General features: G+C 35.4%; 2 protein-coding genes and 1 long non-coding RNA gene across 8 annotated transcripts in view; 2 read left to right on the forward strand and 1 right to left on the reverse strand.

Annotated features, from left to right (window-relative positions):
- Positions 1-3,931, forward strand: part of LOC137490181 (uncharacterized) — a 24,218-nt gene extending 20,287 nt beyond the window's left edge. For 2 of the 4 annotated variants that reach the window (XR_015493200.1, XR_015493201.1), the window contains one exon: positions 3,611-3,931. This is a non-coding gene — a long non-coding RNA (uncharacterized LOC137490181). The remainder of the gene's footprint in view (positions 1-3,610) is intronic. The other 2 variants (XR_015493202.1, XR_015493205.1) reach the window with 1 other exon arrangement.
- Positions 1-11,758, reverse strand: part of cldn10a (claudin 10a) — a 24,926-nt gene extending 13,168 nt beyond the window's left edge. The window contains exons 1-2 of one of the 2 annotated variants that reach the window (XM_087255122.1): positions 11,687-11,758; positions 9,334-9,410 (exon numbers count right to left, since the gene is read on the reverse strand). The gene's annotated coding sequence lies outside the window, so the exon portion shown is untranslated. The remainder of the gene's footprint in view (positions 1-9,333; positions 9,411-11,686) is intronic. The other variant, XM_087255123.1, reaches the window with a different exon arrangement.
- Positions 11,759-12,021: 263 nt separating this feature from the next.
- The window catches only part of abcc4 (ATP binding cassette subfamily C member 4 (PEL blood group)), a 69,350-nt gene continuing 63,985 nt past the window's right edge, over positions 12,022-17,386 (forward strand). Inside the window, exon 1 of one of the 2 annotated variants that reach the window (NM_001007038.2) lies at positions 12,022-12,350. In NM_001007038.2, the coding sequence (NP_001007039.2) occupies positions 12,265-12,350 (86 nt within the window). In that variant the 5' untranslated portion in view covers positions 12,022-12,264. The remainder of the gene's footprint in view (positions 12,351-17,386) is intronic. The other variant, XR_015492543.1, reaches the window with a different exon arrangement.

Genomic DNA, 17,386 nt, shown 5'->3' on the forward strand with positions numbered 1-17,386 from the left:
CTTTTGAATTGCATTATGGGACCTTAATCTTTCTTCTAACAATGTTTAACCTTAAAAAAAAAGCTTGAAAATGGACTTTTATTAACATTTTTGGTTCCACTTTATATTAAGTGGCCTTAACTAATATGTACTTACATAGGAACTAATAGTTTGTTACAATGTACTAATTGTGTAAATACATGTATTCACTGTGTACTTATGCTTGATTAAATACATGTATGTAATTACATCTGTAATTACCTTTTGTAATTAGGCTGGCTTGTGTAGCAAGCCAGACTACTGTTATCCTATTAAACTTATTATTATATTTATTATTCTTCTTCTGAGACTAAAAATTAAACTCTATCTTGTCCTAGGCCTTTCAAGCTATGACCATCAAACTCGGGTCAGACCTCCGAACTATTCTGACTCGAGTTGCTATATCCTTTCCGACTGATCCGACTTTCGGTTTTCCGAAAAACGTCCCGGGACCGTCGGAAAAATCCCATAGACGTAACATTGGATCAAACTTTGTGACCTCATAACTCCGCATCAGAATGTCACACAAACTTCTAACTGGGCTCATTTAACTCAGACTATCAAACTGCCAATGACTGACCACCTTTAAACTTTCTGGCCACGCCCTAGCAACCACTTTTGGACCCTAGAAACCGTCCCATGGACTTCCATTGCAAAATACTCTCATTGACTTTACATGGGATCAAACTTTGTGAGCTCATAACTCTGCATCAGACTGTCCTACAGACTAATGGCTGAGCTCATTTAACTCAGTCTAGCCAGCAGCCAATCACTGATGGCCTTTTAACTTTCTAGCCACACCCTAACAACTAGATACTGCACCCTAGCAACTGTCCCATAGACTGCCATTAAAGAGGTTCAGACTGATATTGTCATGCTGCAGTGTGATAGAGACATGGGGGTTGTTTTTAACTGTTCATACTGGCAAGAAGCTTTGATACATCATCAGTCTAAGCTGTCAATCAACTCCATAGCAACAAAACAGACTAACCTAGCAACGATATAATAGCAGCTATATCTCAGCATCAGAACATCGTAGAGAGGCGGGGGTTGGCTTGTTTGAATCAGGCTCGCACACCATCTATCTATCTATCTACCTCTACCTATCTATCTATCTATCTATCTATCTATCTATCTATCTATCTATCTATCTATCTATCTACCTTTATCTATCTACCTCTACCTATCTATCTATCTATCTATCTATCTATCTATCTATCTATCTGTCTGTCTGTCTGTCTGTCTGTCTGTCTGTCTGTCTGTCTCTATCTATCTATCTATCTATCTATCTATCTATCTATCTATCTATCTATCTATCTATCTATCTATCTATCTATCTATCTATCTATCCATCATGCTAACAACATGCTAATTCATGCTAGAATCATGCTAGTTACATGCTAATTCATGCAAGAATCATGCTAGTCACATGCTAATTCATGCTAGAATCATGCTAGTCACATGCTAATTCATGCTAGAATCATGCTAACAACATGCTAATTCATGCTAGAATCATGCTAATTTATGCTAAAATCATGCTAGTAACATGCTAATCCATGCTAGAATCATGCTAACAACATGCTAATTCATGCTAGATTCATGCTAGTAACATGCTAATTCATGCTAGAATCATGCTAGTATCATGCTAATTCATGCTAGCATCGTGCTAACAACATGCTAATTCATGCTAGAATCATGCTAGTAACATGCTAATTCATGCTAGAATCATGCTAACAACATGCTAATTCATGCTAGAATCATGCTAGTAACATGCTAATTTATGCTAGAATCATGCTAACAACATGCTAATTCATGCTAGAATCATGCTAGTAACATGCTAATTCATGCTAGAATCATGCTAACAACATGCTAATTCATGCTAGAATCATGCTAACAACATGCTAATCCATGCTAGAATCATGCTAACAACATGCTAATTCATGCTAGAATCATGCTAGTGAAATGCTAATTCATGCTAGAATCATGCTAACAACATGCTAATTCATACTAGAATCATGCTAGTAACATGCTAATTCATGTTAGAATCATGCTAACAACATGCTAATTCATGCTAGAATCATGCTAGTAACGTGCTAATTTATGCTAGAATCATGCTAGTAACATGCTAATTCATGTTAGAATCATGCTAACAACATGCTAATTCATGCTAGAATCATGCTAGTAACATGCTAATTCATGCTAGAAGCATGCTAACAACATGCTAATTTATGCTAGAATCATGCTAGTAGCATGCTAATTCATGCTAGAATCTTGCTAGTAACATGCTAAATCATGCTAGAATCATGCTAACAACATGCTAATTCATGCTAGAATTGTGCTAATTCATGCTAAAATCATGCTAGTAACATGCTAATTCATGCTATAATCGTGCTAACAACATGCTAATTCATGTTAAAATCATGCTAACAACATGCTAATTAATGCTAAAATCATGCTAGTAACATGCTAATTCATGCTAAAATCATGCTAACAACATGCTAATTCATGCTAAAATCATGCTAGTAACATGCTAATTCATGCTAGAATCATGCTAACAACATGCTATTTCACGTTAAAATCATGGTAATAACATGCTAATCTATCTATCTATCTATCTATCTATCTATCTATCTATCTATCTATCTATCTATCTATCTATCTATCTATCTATCTATCTATCTTTTCATACTTTTTAAAACTGTTTAAACTAAATAAACTATTCCCGTCAGGCTTTCACAAGCCAGCCTCAAAGTTTGTTCTCAAACTTTAAGAATCTAGTTACATTTGTAAATACACTGTTGACCATCCCTTACACCTTAACCCACCCTTAAACCTACCCATACCACCAAACCTGTCCATAACCCAACCTCTTTTCCAACCTAAAAGCACCACAAGTGTTCTCAAATACATTATAAACACAGTAAGTACATTGTATTTATTTTTTTGATGTAAGTACATAGTAGTTAGGGACACTTAATATAAAGTGGGATCACATTTTTAATAGTTTAAAGTGATGTATTGTCTGGGTTGGTGTTGCATAAAACAAACACCCTGTAATAAAGTACATTTTCTGTTATTTTACAGACTTATTCTTCTATATATTATTTTTAATACATTATATTAAAACTACTAAAATGTCAATAGAAGTCTCTTTGCTAAAGTGTGAAGTAAAATTTTCAACATCTAAAGTCGACAGAGCAGAGATCAACATCCCATCATCCCAACATCAACATAATGCAATTTACAACCGTAAATAAATGGAAAACACTTGTGAATCACTAAATATGGAAACACAGTGTAAACCTTAAGCTCTGGGTTTTACCTCACAGTGCATTGCTACTCATGTTTTTGACTGGTCCGGTTACATTTTTATAACACATTTTGAAATTGTACATAGCAAGAGTGCCTCAAGATCTCACAGAGGAGAGTGTAAAATATCCACACACTGCTTCCCGTGAGCTCCCTTCAGCTTGAGCTTAAAATAACAGATCTTTGCTTTAACAAAATGTCACCGGTGTTTTACTGCTGCTTGATAAAACTGGGCTATTCTTCAAGTGTATTTAAAGGATAGATGTGTTTGTTTGTGTTTAAGCAGGAGCTCTCAGTTAAAGTGAAGGTCAGACGGATCCCACTGCCTGTTTGCAGCCTCAGATCTGCTGATGGTTTCCCTCGGTTCCCTGCAGAGGAGACACAACATAACCCGACCTGACCAAAACACAGAGGCTTCTTCAGTCAGCAGCTGCTCGACTCTGCCAAGAACACGCAAATGACAATTATGTAATGTTTGCAGGTAGTATCAGTTACATTGAACATTTAATTGGATGACATATTAGGTCAACAAAACAACAACATCATCTCAGGAATGTAATAAAACTGCAAAAATGCCTGTAAATATATCTACATTTCCACAAAACTGTGAGTAAAAGGTTAATTCAGTGACTGATGCTAATATTTTGCAGTGGTTGCTATTTTAAAAAGGTATGTTTACACAAAAAAAACAGCCTGATCTCACGTAAAAACGTAAGTATTTTACGTTTTGCCAGTTTAGTGGCTAATTCGTACGAATTCGTATGAGGTTAGTCGTACGAAATGGTACGATTTTTAAAAGGAGGCGTGGCACCTGACCCCACCCCTAACCCCAACCGTCATTGGGGGAAAGCAAATCGTACTAAATTGTACGAATTATATCGTACAAATTCATACGAATTAGCCACTAAATGAAAAAGTTACGAATTGCCGTACGATTGTGTTGAAAATATTGTACTTAAAAATGTGCTAAGGGACAATAACACTATCAAAATAATTCCCGATCATATAAAAAATGCAGGGCTCCACACAATTTTCCTTCAAGGTGTCCCAACACAAATCAATTAAGGTAACTTAATTGTTTTTGCAAATTAAAGTGAATTCAACATAAAACAATTAAGTTGTCCTGAAAAAAAAATCTAGAATTGTGTTGATTCAGCTAATTTTAGGCAGTTTAGACAAGCATCAACAAATTTTTTTTTTGGAGTCTAGACTAAAAATAAATGATGTTTGCTGTTTTTTTGTTGTTGTTTTTTTCAAAATACTTATTGATTCGAACAACTTAATTGTTTTGGACCCTATCATACACGACATGTATGTATCGATAAGGCATCTTGGTTTGCCTCAACGTGTTGTTATTTTCAGACCAGCGCAACCTTAATTTTCCCGTTTTTCACCACATTGTTTAAATAGCAAATCCATTTGCGCCACTTTGTGGACCCATAGGTGTTTGACACTCGTGAGAGAAATTTAAGATCTTAAAAAACATGTGGCCTCTGATGGATTCACGAAAACAAAAACTGCAAAAAAAAATGTAGCTCCGGGCATGTATTTGGCGCTCTCCAGAAATGTATATAAGGGTACGTTTTCAGAATAAGCCTGAGTGGACTTTATAAGAGTTATTATTATGGATTATTCACCTTATTCTTCGCCGACGGGCGGGCACAGCTATTTGAATCTTTTTGGCTTGAGACTTCCGGTCTCATTCACTTCCATTAATTTTTAGACATTAAAAACTGCTCGTTTCGCTGTTTGATGTTGCAAACTGATATTTATTATTCTACTTGGTCTATATAGTCATGCAAACATGTGTTTGTAGAGCAAGTAGTTTGACCGTTTTCTGCCGTTTCAAGTAATTTCTCCCATAGGCGACTAAATCGGAAGTTCTAAAACAATCGCGAAAACAGGCACACTTCCGCATTTTAGAATAAGGTCAATAGATAGCAACAAATAATTGGAACACCCCTAGCCCTTCACATGAATGCGCAAAATAAAAAGTAGGGGTAAGGGGTACAATTGAGATTGGGTCTTAGATTTTATGTGGACTTTAAGGAAAGAAACTAAATAAAGCTCATAGCGACTAAATAGCTTCTTTTACTTCAGTGTGTCATAAACACCTCCCCTCTCATACCCACAGGGGTGAGGACTCAAAACAAGCTGTGATTGTTTTTCAGGTGAGCTGTTGCCGAGTGACAAGGTCAGCGAGAACGTCAAACTAAATATCCGCCATCATAGCAACCGCACTGATTCCCTGGAGGAGATCCACGATTTCAGTCAAATTAAAGGCGCTTATCTCCTCCAACGGGCAATTACATTGTCACAAATTACACGAGTTCAATTAGATGGAGAAAAGTGGCAGGATAATTCAGATTGCGGAGTGAGGCATGCGGTTATTCATCTTCGGCCAGCGTAAAGGTCACAGGCCTTACATCAGCATGACGTTATGCTATGACTCCTTAAAACAGGTGAAGAACGGATATGAGTCAGGCAAAATAAGTTTATTTTTGCTTAGCAGATGTTACAGATTAAACCCTCACAGGGAGTTTAAATAAGGTTAAAGAGGTTGATCAGAATGACTCAGCAATAGCATTCTTCAGAAAAGTTGACTGTATATATGAACAAGTCTGTACATGTGCAATGCACCACCTACTGTATTTACACGGGAAAAGTTTGAGCTACATCCCCAGAGAAATATTATTTACAATGCACAAAGAGAGTTTAGCTTAATAGTTTGGCATCTTTCTATCCTTTGCATTCATAATCACAGTACAGTGTTTATGAAAAAAGAAATGAAATGGTTTTGTGGTTTCTCAGTGAATGTTACAGTGAACAGTTCTAATTCAGCCAAAAATGCTCGAGTTGTTTCAAATGTGTGGAAGTTAATTTCTTCTGCTAAACACAAAACAAGATATTTAAAAGGGGTGGACCACTACGATCTCATATTTTAAACTTTAAGTGATGTGTAATGTAGCTGTGTGAACATGAACAACATCTCTGAATGTAATATGCTCAAAGTTCAATGCAAGGGGAGATATTGGCTATTACAGAGTTAGCTTAGCTAAGCATGCGGCAAATAAAGTTTGGGGACTACAAAACAAATCTGTCCGGGCTAGTGAGATCACAAACGCTTCAGGTTATGCGCATTTATCATGCACATTCACGCACAGCAATGGGGCGTGACCAGAGGTAATGTTATAGCAGAGAAAGCTAAAATGGCGTCCAAACGCTGCTATTTCCACAGAGCTTGTTCTGTTTCTGTATTTGGGCTTCCAAAGGACACAGCACAAAGAGAGAAGTGCTTGCAGTTTACTTTGTTTTAACTGTTCCAGAGAATTATAAAAAAAGATATAGCTAGCATTTGACAAAGGACAGCTTCCAGAATCTCTCCCAGTTCAGTGCTGGATTTCAACTAAAAACTCCTCCAACCGATGAAGCTGTGGATTGTGAGCCACAACCTGCAAGTATTTTTATTTGTTAAAATTGATCAATTACATGCACAGTGTCTTTGCATTAATGGTATGTTGTAGCGAGGACGTAAAAACAAAGATGTAAACAAGGGGAAATGCTGTTCGGCACCGCAAACAATTTAGCTACGTATTTATTAGTCCAACTACTGTTAACACCCACGATCTTCAGCAGCGCTTTTAGTGTCTCTCTATGCTTTTCCTGCGTTATACATATCAATTAACGAACTCACAAAAGATAAGAGAACATTTTGTCTTTCTTACTCATGCTTATTCCAAATATATGGTAAAGACACTTGTCAGATTTTATTTTAGAGAGCAGCTTTAGCTGTGTGTGTGTGTTTTTTTGTTGTTGTTTTTTTCAGTTTGATTTAGGTAGCTAGCGCTGCTAAAAGCTGCACTGACTGGACAGTTTACACAGAGTAGTAGGGGCATGATGTGAAGCCGATCTGCGAATCTCAGCACATTATGTTAGCTGACCAATCAGAGCCTTTTGGAGGGCAGCCCTTTCTGAGGAACTATAAAATTTGACAGGCGTTCTCATGTTAGCTGAGTAGCTGTATATAATCAAAGTAAAATATATTTAAAAAATAACGTGATTTTCTACAAGTGAAGCATAAACACACATTGCTTTGCATCTTATAAACCCAACCAAGCCTTAAAAATACACTCTGGAACACCCATTTAAACAATGTTAATTATCATAGAAAAGGGAGCAATCCATTTCCGTAGAAATTCATAGAAAATTTTAGAAATACTATTGATGTTAATTAACTCACCCATTTTTCTAAATGTTTTTCACTGAATTCAATTGAAGAACAAAACTCAAAGGTTCGCAACTGATAACAATGTTTTGTTTTTTGGGAAATTAACCTTTTTTTCTTAAATTCAGGTAATCTGAAAATGTTATGTGTTCAGTCTGTCAAAGCAAACCTTTTTTTGGTGTAAAAGTTACTGTCAGCGTTTAACAAAGATACACTGTAAAACATATTCACTAATAGGAACACTTACATTTTTTATATCCATTTGTACGTGTTTTTAAACTTAAGTGTTAAGCTACCATATTTATTAGGGGGAGGAGGCATGGAGGGGTTTTGCGCTCGTGCACGTGCGCTCAGTTTCACGTCAAGTCGGATGTACAAAGAGAATATGCGCGGGATTCAGCGTATCCAGTGTTTCATACATCTGAATCTTTTACTGCGTACGCACATTTACAGCTTCGTGCGTGCGCAATGTTTAAGTATGAATTCAACGAAAGTCTTCGTACACGAGGCCCCAGGTTATTCGTTCATTCATTTTCCTTAGTCCCTTTATTCATCAGGGGTCGCCACAGTATGAACCGCCTTGTCATCCAGCATATGTTTTACATTTACACAGTGGATGCCCTTCCGGCTGCAACCCAGTACTGGGATAACCATCAGATTAATTGAGTTCATTTCTATTAAAATGAACATATTTTGAATACTGTTAGGAGCCATAAAATCTAAAGTACTTCGGAAATCAAGTAGGAAATAAAATACTTAGGAAATCAATGGCTACTAGTTTCCAGCATTCTTCTATATCACTTCTTTTGTGTTAACAGAACTTTTGTGTTTTTTGTTTGTTTGTTTTTAGGGGTCTTTAAATGTACAGCATGGAACCAGATGTCAATTTGGATATAAACAGAATATTTTATTGTTTCGCATATTGTTTTCATATATAGCTAAATTAAAAAGGCTGGAGTCCATTCTGTAATATAAATGACTCACTGCCTGTGAGAACAAGAGCTTATCCACGATCCTGCTGTGTTTTAACACTGGAATTAACATTCGGCTTCCAACCGACCACAAAATTCCCAGAAATAAGATAATCGTCAGAATCTACCATAACTGAAACGCCGTTGATCCAGGTTTTATTGGTTTTCCTGAGTCAGTCTTGCAGCAGAAAAACGCAATCCCTTGCTGGAACTCGGCCTTTGGAGCAAAGTTCAGATTTAAGACTTTTAGCAAAGTAATAATGACTCGACACTTAGGCTTTCTTTGAAAGACAAAGCATGGAAGTCATTCATTCATAATGCAATGATGTAATTCCCCCTTATAGGTTACCTATGGTGGATTCTTTTACCTTGGAGGATACAGACAGGCCTGGTATTCATTATGATATGAGGACCAACAAGTATAGGACCATCAGTAATTTTTGACCTTTTGCGCACATCTCCATGAGGAAAAGCACTCATAAATCGTCAAGAATTAAGTATATTGAAAACGTGCAGAATCTTTTATGTAAGGGAAAGGTTTGTTTAGGTGTGGAGTTGAGGGAAGAGGACAGAATATACAGTCTGTACAGTTATAAAAGCCAGTACTTCTATTGGAAGTCATCATATAGATTAAATAGAGAGAGAGCATGTTTGTTTGTTTGTGTGTGTGTATGTTTTTGTGACATTACAGGACACATGTATAATGACATAGGTCTTACAAGGAGAGAATGTCCCCACATTAAACTAAAACAAACCCGTCTGTGTGAGCATGTGTGTGTGTGGCTCTGGCTCAGTGTCTGTCAGCATTACCTTTATCATTGTAACGGCCACCTGCTCTGTCTCTTTGTACAGTAGGTCTCTCGTCTTCTGTTCTTTCAGTGCTTTATCTGTATCGGAAATCCAAGAACGAGAGAGGAAGGAAGAGACTGGACGAATGTATATACAGTAGGTTGTAGTTCAATGCGGTTCTCACAGTTCCATGAGAATAATTTTGAGATTACTATGAAATTATTTGGGTTCAAATGCATTTCTCTCAAGACACCGGAAGTAAACAAATCAGTGAACATATTGTTAATTGATAAATGTGATTAAATGATTTTAGTTAGGACTTCACAAACAGTGCTGGGTAGTGACTTGCTTTTACATTTGTATTGCTTAACTGGATTTCAAAAGCTGTAATTAGATTGTAGTACATTTTAAAATATGCGCTGTTATAAAAAATAAAAAAATGTCTCATGATATATGACTTATGAGCAGTGATCAAATAATTAATCATTTATTGGTTCTCCCTAATTCTTTATAATATTTAAGTCTTATATAAGTCTTTTTTTAATATTAAAATAATTTAAATGAATTACCCTTTTATTGTTTTGTTAAAAAGCATTTATTTCATTTTATACATTTATTTGATATATTTTCAATTAACATATGAATTAAATCATTAGCTTTTAAGAAATGAATGAAATCCCCAATGCTCTTTTTTTTTTAACTCATTAATGCACTTAATGCTGCTGATAAAGAATGGACTACATTTTTATTCTATTTCTATATACTCTATTCTATTCTATTATTGTATAAAACTGAGAGCAGATTAATAATAACTGATTTATTTTATCTTTGCCATGATAATATTTGTCTAAACATTTTTTAAGATACTTCTATACAGCTTATAGTGACATTTAAAAGCTTAACTGGGTTAATTAGGTTAACTAGGCAGGTTAGGGTAATTAGACAAGTTACTGTATAAAGATGGTTTAATCTGTAGACTATCGAAAAAACTAAATTAACTTAAAGGGAATAACAAATTTTGTCCTTAAAATAGCGGTTAAAAGTTTTTAAATCTGCTTTTATTCTAGCTGAAATTAAACAAATTTATTTCAACCAAAACTGTTTGTGTGTTGTGTCTGTGCGTGCGCAAACCTGCCAAAACGACGTTGTCCATAGTCACTACATCGAAAAGTTACGAATTGCTGTGAGATTGCGTTGCACTCTCAGCTCACAACATTCAAAAGAAAAGGTCCACATTGTCCCCCGATAATGTCAACAGACTGGACTGTTTTAGCAACTAGCTGAATGTAAATTGTTTCTACATTATAATTAATGTTCTCAACTCACAGCAATACAACTTTACAGTAAGTGCAACTGTTTGTATTCAATACTTTATTATTATCATTTTCCATATCTGCAATGCCTGTATTTTGGCATTTTTTTTTTTGCAGTCCACTTAGAATCCAACTTGGAAATATTTTTTTTTTTATTGGCAATGATTGTTTTAAAATGTCATTAACATGCCTGTGTTTTAATTTCTGTAATAAATATAGCTGTCAAGCCAGGATCTTGATGGTTTATTGTGGGTATGTTGTTTACATGAAGAAATCTGTGTTAAAAGTCAAACAAAAATTCTAATAAACAATTATATCTTGAATTTAAATAGTTTTTATTTTGCGTTTACAATAATTTTACATTTGAATAGCCAAAATTACAAGTTTCAGTCTTTAAATATATATATAATTAATACTTATATATACTTTTAAATATATATATAATTAATACTTATATATTCATATTTTAATTTTGTGTCTTTCGTAATGCATGTGTGTGAGTGTTGTACATAATAAATACAGCACACACTGTATATTTAAAGCTAACATAATATAAAACTGTTTTTGAATGTGATTAATAATTCACAATTTCATCTAGATGCATGGACAAAAAAAACAAGCAGTCTAACATTAAAAATACATCCACTTGTGTTTCATAGTCATCTGGGTTTTAACGATGGTAAATGGTTTTCATTTTAAAGCATTCCATATATTAAAAAAGAAATATGTGCTTTGTGTTGCTCTTTGCTTTCCTCTGTTTGGACACTTTAATTAAAGATGATTGCTTCCAGCACACTACATGAGTGGTGTGTGTGTGTCTGTGTGTGTGTGTGTGTGTGTGTGTGTGTGTGTGTGTGTGTGTGCGTGCGTGTGTGTGTGTGTGTGTGTGTGTGTGTGTGTGTGTGTGCAGAGCTAATAAAGAACAGATGGTAGACAAAAAGCCTCCTCACCCAGAAGTACAATTACACAATCAAAGCTTCATATGTACGTCTCCCCTGCTCTCTTGTGTCAAAAAACAACAACAATGTGTGTATAAAACAACAATAAACAATCATTTTTACCAGCAACTCCACCTGTTTTCCGTAAATATGCTGTAGTTCCATCCTAATTGCTGCATCCAGTAAGTAAAACCTACTATAGCGAAGCTGCTTCTCATGAATATTAATCAAATGACGTGACGTACACCATACCGATTGGCTGATATCAAGAAGATTATAAATAATCAGGCGGGTGACGTCGAGCTACTCAATATTACTTAAGTCTCTTGACCAGTCATTGCTCTTGACGCCACAGTCAAGGAGGGTTTCTAAGCAACGTAGCTATGCTCTAATTAATATTAATAACATATTCATAATCTTATCACATCTGTTAACATGACCTTAGGTGTATATATAAATGTGTGTACGTCTTGCTTATTAGCGCCCAATCAGGTTTGACAGGAGTGACAATGAGCCAATCGCTGCTCGGATGGGGCGGGGTTTGGTCTCACGCTCACAGTAGGAAATGAACGGTTTTACCTCAGCCTGTAGTTACCGACATGTGCGTGTTAGAAAGTTATACAACAGTTTACAAGGTAAATGTCTTGCGCTGGTTACAGGTTATGCGAGGGGTACCAGAGTCCGGCTGAACCGCGGGGAGGATGACAAGCGATATGGAGCCGATAAAGAAAGATGCCAAAAGCAACCCCTCAGCCTCGGCTAATCTCTTCTCGCAGATATTTTTCTGGTAAGTCAAGTTTTATAATGCCCCTAAGGCAGGGGGGAAGAGTATTTTGTGTTTCCACTGAAGTAAAAACAAAGAAAGAAAGAATGTTTGCTCTTGTTTATAATAATGTACATCTTCTGAAACTAAAGACAACCATAATTAGATGATGTGAAGTGTTTTTTCTGTCAGTCGTGTCTAATCTATGGCTTTGTTAAACTGGGAAAGTTGGTCCTAAACTTTCCCAAGAGCTTCTACAACATTTATATATATATATATATATATATATATATATATATATATATATATATATATATATATATATATATATATATATAACAGTGAAAATGCTACTTTTTCTTGCTTATGTATGTTCATTTGAAGGCAAAGAACATTTCTTTTGTACTTTTTAAGTTTTTAAACATTTCCTAGTGCTGGGTTGTGACATATGCTGGATAAGTTGGCGGTTCATTCCTCTGTGACCATCCCTGATTAATAAAGGGACTAAGCTGAACAGAAAATGAATGAATGAAAGTTTTGGGTTTTATTATGATTTTTTTCCACATCAAACGTACCGTTTTCTATGTGAACATAATTTAAAATATATCATAATTTAATTATAATCATGTAAATAAAAAGCAGATTGTCACAACATTCTGTAGAAATTGTAATATTAAAATAATATACAACTGCACTAAAAACCTCTTTATTACAAGATATTAGCTTTGAAAATGCAGTGACTGCCTGCAAGTGACAGGACAAAACACGACTCTAAACCAGGGCTCAGCAATCCTGTTCCTGAAGAGCTACCTTTCTGGAGATTTCAGTTGCAACCCTGAACAAACACACCTGTCTGTAATTATTAAGTGCTGCTTCAGGTCCTATTAATTGGTTGAGGTGCTTTTGGCTGAATTTTGCAGGAAGGTAGCTCTCCAGAGTTGGTGACCCCTGCTCTAAACCATAAGTCTCAAACTCAATTCCTGGAGGGCCGCAGCTCTGCACAGCTTTGCTCCAACCACCTCCAACTCACACCTGCGTAATCTCTAGTGCTGCGTCCGAAACCGCATACTTCCATATGTACATGTATAGTACGCTAAAATCAGTATGTGAGCCGAGTAGTATGTCCGAATTCATAGAATTCGAAAATCAGTATGCGAGAAGTACCCGGATGACTTACTACTTCCCGCGAGATTCTGAAGTGCGCATCCCATGCACGCTGCGCTATCCCATGATGCCCCGCGAGCGAATTCATGAATGGGAGTGAAGCGACGCAAATGACGCAGGTAGGTCGCGTGACCATGACAAAATGGCGGATGTAGTATGTCCGAATTCCATTCATACTTTTCACATTCATACTGTATAGAACGTACTTTTCTAACGGCCGAGTAGTACGTTTCCATTCAAATGCAGTACCTACTGAGTAGTAGGCGGTTTCGGACGCAGCCTAGTAGTCTTGAACACCTTGATTAGTTGGATCAGCTGTGTTTGATTACGGTTGGAGCAAAACTATGCAGAGCTGCAGCCCTCGAGGAATTGAGTTTGAGATCTATGCTTAACACTTTGAATTAATGACTGAAAGATGTCCAAATTAGGGGCTGCATGATATTGGTAAAAATCTAACATTGCAATTTTTTTTATTCTGCGATATGAATACAATTTCACTTAGATGAGATAAATTTATCATTTTAGATTGAAAAAAACACTTGCGAAATTATAATCCAGACTCAACGTTGCATATACTAGCGATGTGACTATTGCGAATGATCACATTGATATTGATGCTGAAATGATATATTGTGCAGCCCTAGTTCAAATAATATATTTTTCTGGATTTTAAAATAAAACTATCCACAGCATACCTTAATTATAAAAGCTTTTGCACTTGTGCATTACTTTAAATTCGTAGATATGAAAAAAAAAAGAGTATCTTCATGGACAGTTTGTTCCACATGGACATTGAAATCCATTCATTTGGCTGCAATATCAGTGGTTTTTAGGTTTTGTTTGACTTTTAGGAACACTCAGTTGTTGACTCTTGATTATTATTTATTATTTCGCAAGTGTTCTTTGATGCTTGTGACTGTGAGGCTTTTAAAAGCATTCAGGCCTAAAAAAAGTATCATTTGTAACTTTTAAGAAATTAATAACGATTAATTTGAAATTGTTTATAAAAGAAAGACTATTGTGTTTTCCGCAGGGTCTTAAAATGACCTCCATTTCAGAACCTAAAATTAAGGCCTTAAAAAGTCCTAAATTTACTGACATATTGTGTTGTAAGTCTTAAACTGTTTTTAACAGGTCTTATTTTTTCCCTAAGTAAAGCTACGCAATTTGGGCCAATATCCATCTAATAACCAACAACACATCTCAAAACCTTTATTTATTTTTAAGTTTTTAATTGCAAAGTGAGTTCATAACAGCTGTTAGACATGTTTACAGCAAATTCCCCAAATTAAATTCTCTAATCAGAGGAAAAAACTAAAAACAATTACAGGAATCCTCATGATAATACTGGGCCATTAGAATTTTTTTAACCCTGTATAAGTCTAAAATTTAATTCTTTATGATCTTAAAAGGGTCTTAAAAAGTCTTAAATTTGAGTCCATGAAATCCGCAGTAACCCTGGACTATACAGTATAGGTTGTTTTCAATCACGTGGTTCTGGTGATGCGCGTAAAAAACTAAATGGGAGACATAGAGGAAGGATGGCGATTTATACCATGTTCTAAAGGAGATGATATGAATAGAAAATAGCCACATATGTTGGGCATGATCCTTATATCATGGTCCGAGTTTTCTACTCTACTCAAATATATTTGCTTGTACTTCATAAGCTATTACGTTACATAAAAAATACTATAGTAAATACTATAGTGTTTTGAAGTTTACTTTAGATAATTACTTGACTTAAACTATCATAGTAATTATATAGTTGCTGTCGTACGACACAACTGTAGTAATAAACTAATTTTTCTATAGGTTTCAGTTTTCTACGTTATTTAATTATACACCATCACAATGCACCACAGTTTACACTAACGTTACAGCATTTATCTCAGTTTATCAGTTTACTATGCTAGAGTGTTCTGTAGCATTCATTAACAAAATGTTGTACACATTAATCACGTCACTATGTGGTGCAAAAACATGTTTATTATAAATTACTATAGTCTTTCACCATGTGGATATCTTCCAGACATCTCGAAATAACAGATGAAAGCATACAAAAGCCTGGACACATCGTCTACATTATTATTCGTTTATTTTTGTAACTGGGAAAAGTCCTTCGCAATAATAATCATTTAATTTTGTCGCAAGGGCTGCATTTTTTTTTGTTTGTTCTGTCGATGTTTATGTTACGGTGTTTATTGTGCCCAAACGCCAGTAAAGACTTGGATTATTGTAAAACAAGATTGATATTTTATTGGAGGGTATACGTTATTTATATTCTCCTGGATTTTGTATAAGTGTGCTGGTGTTTGTATCGGATTTTTATCTATCACATTAACATATAATACACATAGCTAGGCCTGTTTTATATAATTATTGGTGCTGTCTAGGGTTGTAACGGTATGAATTTTTTACGGTATGATAATCGTAAAAAACAATACCACGGTTTGACGGTTTCGCGGTATACGGTATTAAATAGTAATTCTCATAGCAAAGACCCTGAAAACAACAAGAACACGTTTTCTGACTGAACAAAGGTTTTTCTATGGGGGAAAAAAATGCATTTATTTACTGACAATGTATCTGCCCAAAAGGTCTGGGAATGAACAAAACAGAAAAAAAGTGTTACAAAATAATAGAACAGTGAAGCAAATTTGACTTTTTCCAAATAATATATTTTCAGTTACTATAAACAACACCACTTACAATGAACAAATAAAAAAATAAGAAAATAAGAAATAATGTGTCAAAGTCCAAATAAACATGGTGCAAATCCTCAGTAAAAAATAGATATAAATATTTACTATACTATAAATAGTTACATAACGAAACTAGATTTAATATGGAACATCCTTAGGTTTTATGTGCCAGCATGGATATGGTAGTCTGTGGATATGGATTTGGATATGGTTGTCTGCAATGCAGACAAACAGCTGCACCTTCATTTGCGTCTTTTGAAAACAGCAAGAGCAGCAGTTCGTCTTTGCTGTGTCACTGTTTTGTCATGTTTCTGTGCTGCTGTGGATGCAAAAGTACTTAGTATGAGAATTATTTCATGCAAAACTTTTTTTTTTTTGCGTTTTATTTAGCCGCGCATAAATGTATATCTCTCATTCCGTGTTGTTCAAAAAGCTCAGTGTTGGTCCACAAACAAAAGTGAAACCTATGCTTATTGGTTGTGATATAGCGAGTTTGAACCAATCTGGGTATGGAGGAGGGACAATGCATCAATGTATCATGTCTGGTTTGTCCGGAGACACAGTGACGAGCCTTTCTTTGTCAAATCAGCGTTGTCAAATTTTGATGACGTAACCGCACTGATTCCGGAGCCTCTGAAAGTCCGCGTTATGTGATACAGCACTGGAAAGCTGAGATTCTCTTCTTTATGCCAATCTTTGAATTGTATGAATCGGATCAGCGGATCAAAAGTTATTAAACATTTAAGAGCAATACTTATTTTTAGCCGCGGGCGGCTGTCTCGGTCTTTAAGGGTTAAAACCGTTGATATGCAATTGTTCATGGTATGATAATCGTGCACGTTCAAATCGTGGTAGACCGTCATACCGGTATATTGTTACAACCCTAGTGCTGTCAAACTAATTATCGCGTTCAAAATAAAAAGCTTGTACACATGGATGTATTAAATAAATGTTTATTACATGCCGCCTTTTCCTACGTTTTCAAGCCAGTTTCTTGAACTTTCCCCCTTTTATGAGCAAACACTTTGGAAAGTCCATAAAAGCTATTTGGTATTTATCATTTTGGCCAATTTAAACAATTATAAACAATATAAAACAGAAACATTTTGATGTTCTTATAGCGATTTCTATTTAGAAGAACCACTTTCTGCCCTCCATCTGAGTCTTGCGTGTCATTATTAGCTATGTTTC

The sequence above is a fragment of the Danio rerio genome, chromosome 6, assembly GCF_052040795.2.
Source record: "Danio rerio strain M-AB ecotype USA chromosome 6, GRCz13ab, whole genome shotgun sequence".
In the NCBI taxonomy this organism is placed as follows: domain Eukaryota; kingdom Metazoa; phylum Chordata; class Actinopteri; order Cypriniformes; family Danionidae; genus Danio; species Danio rerio.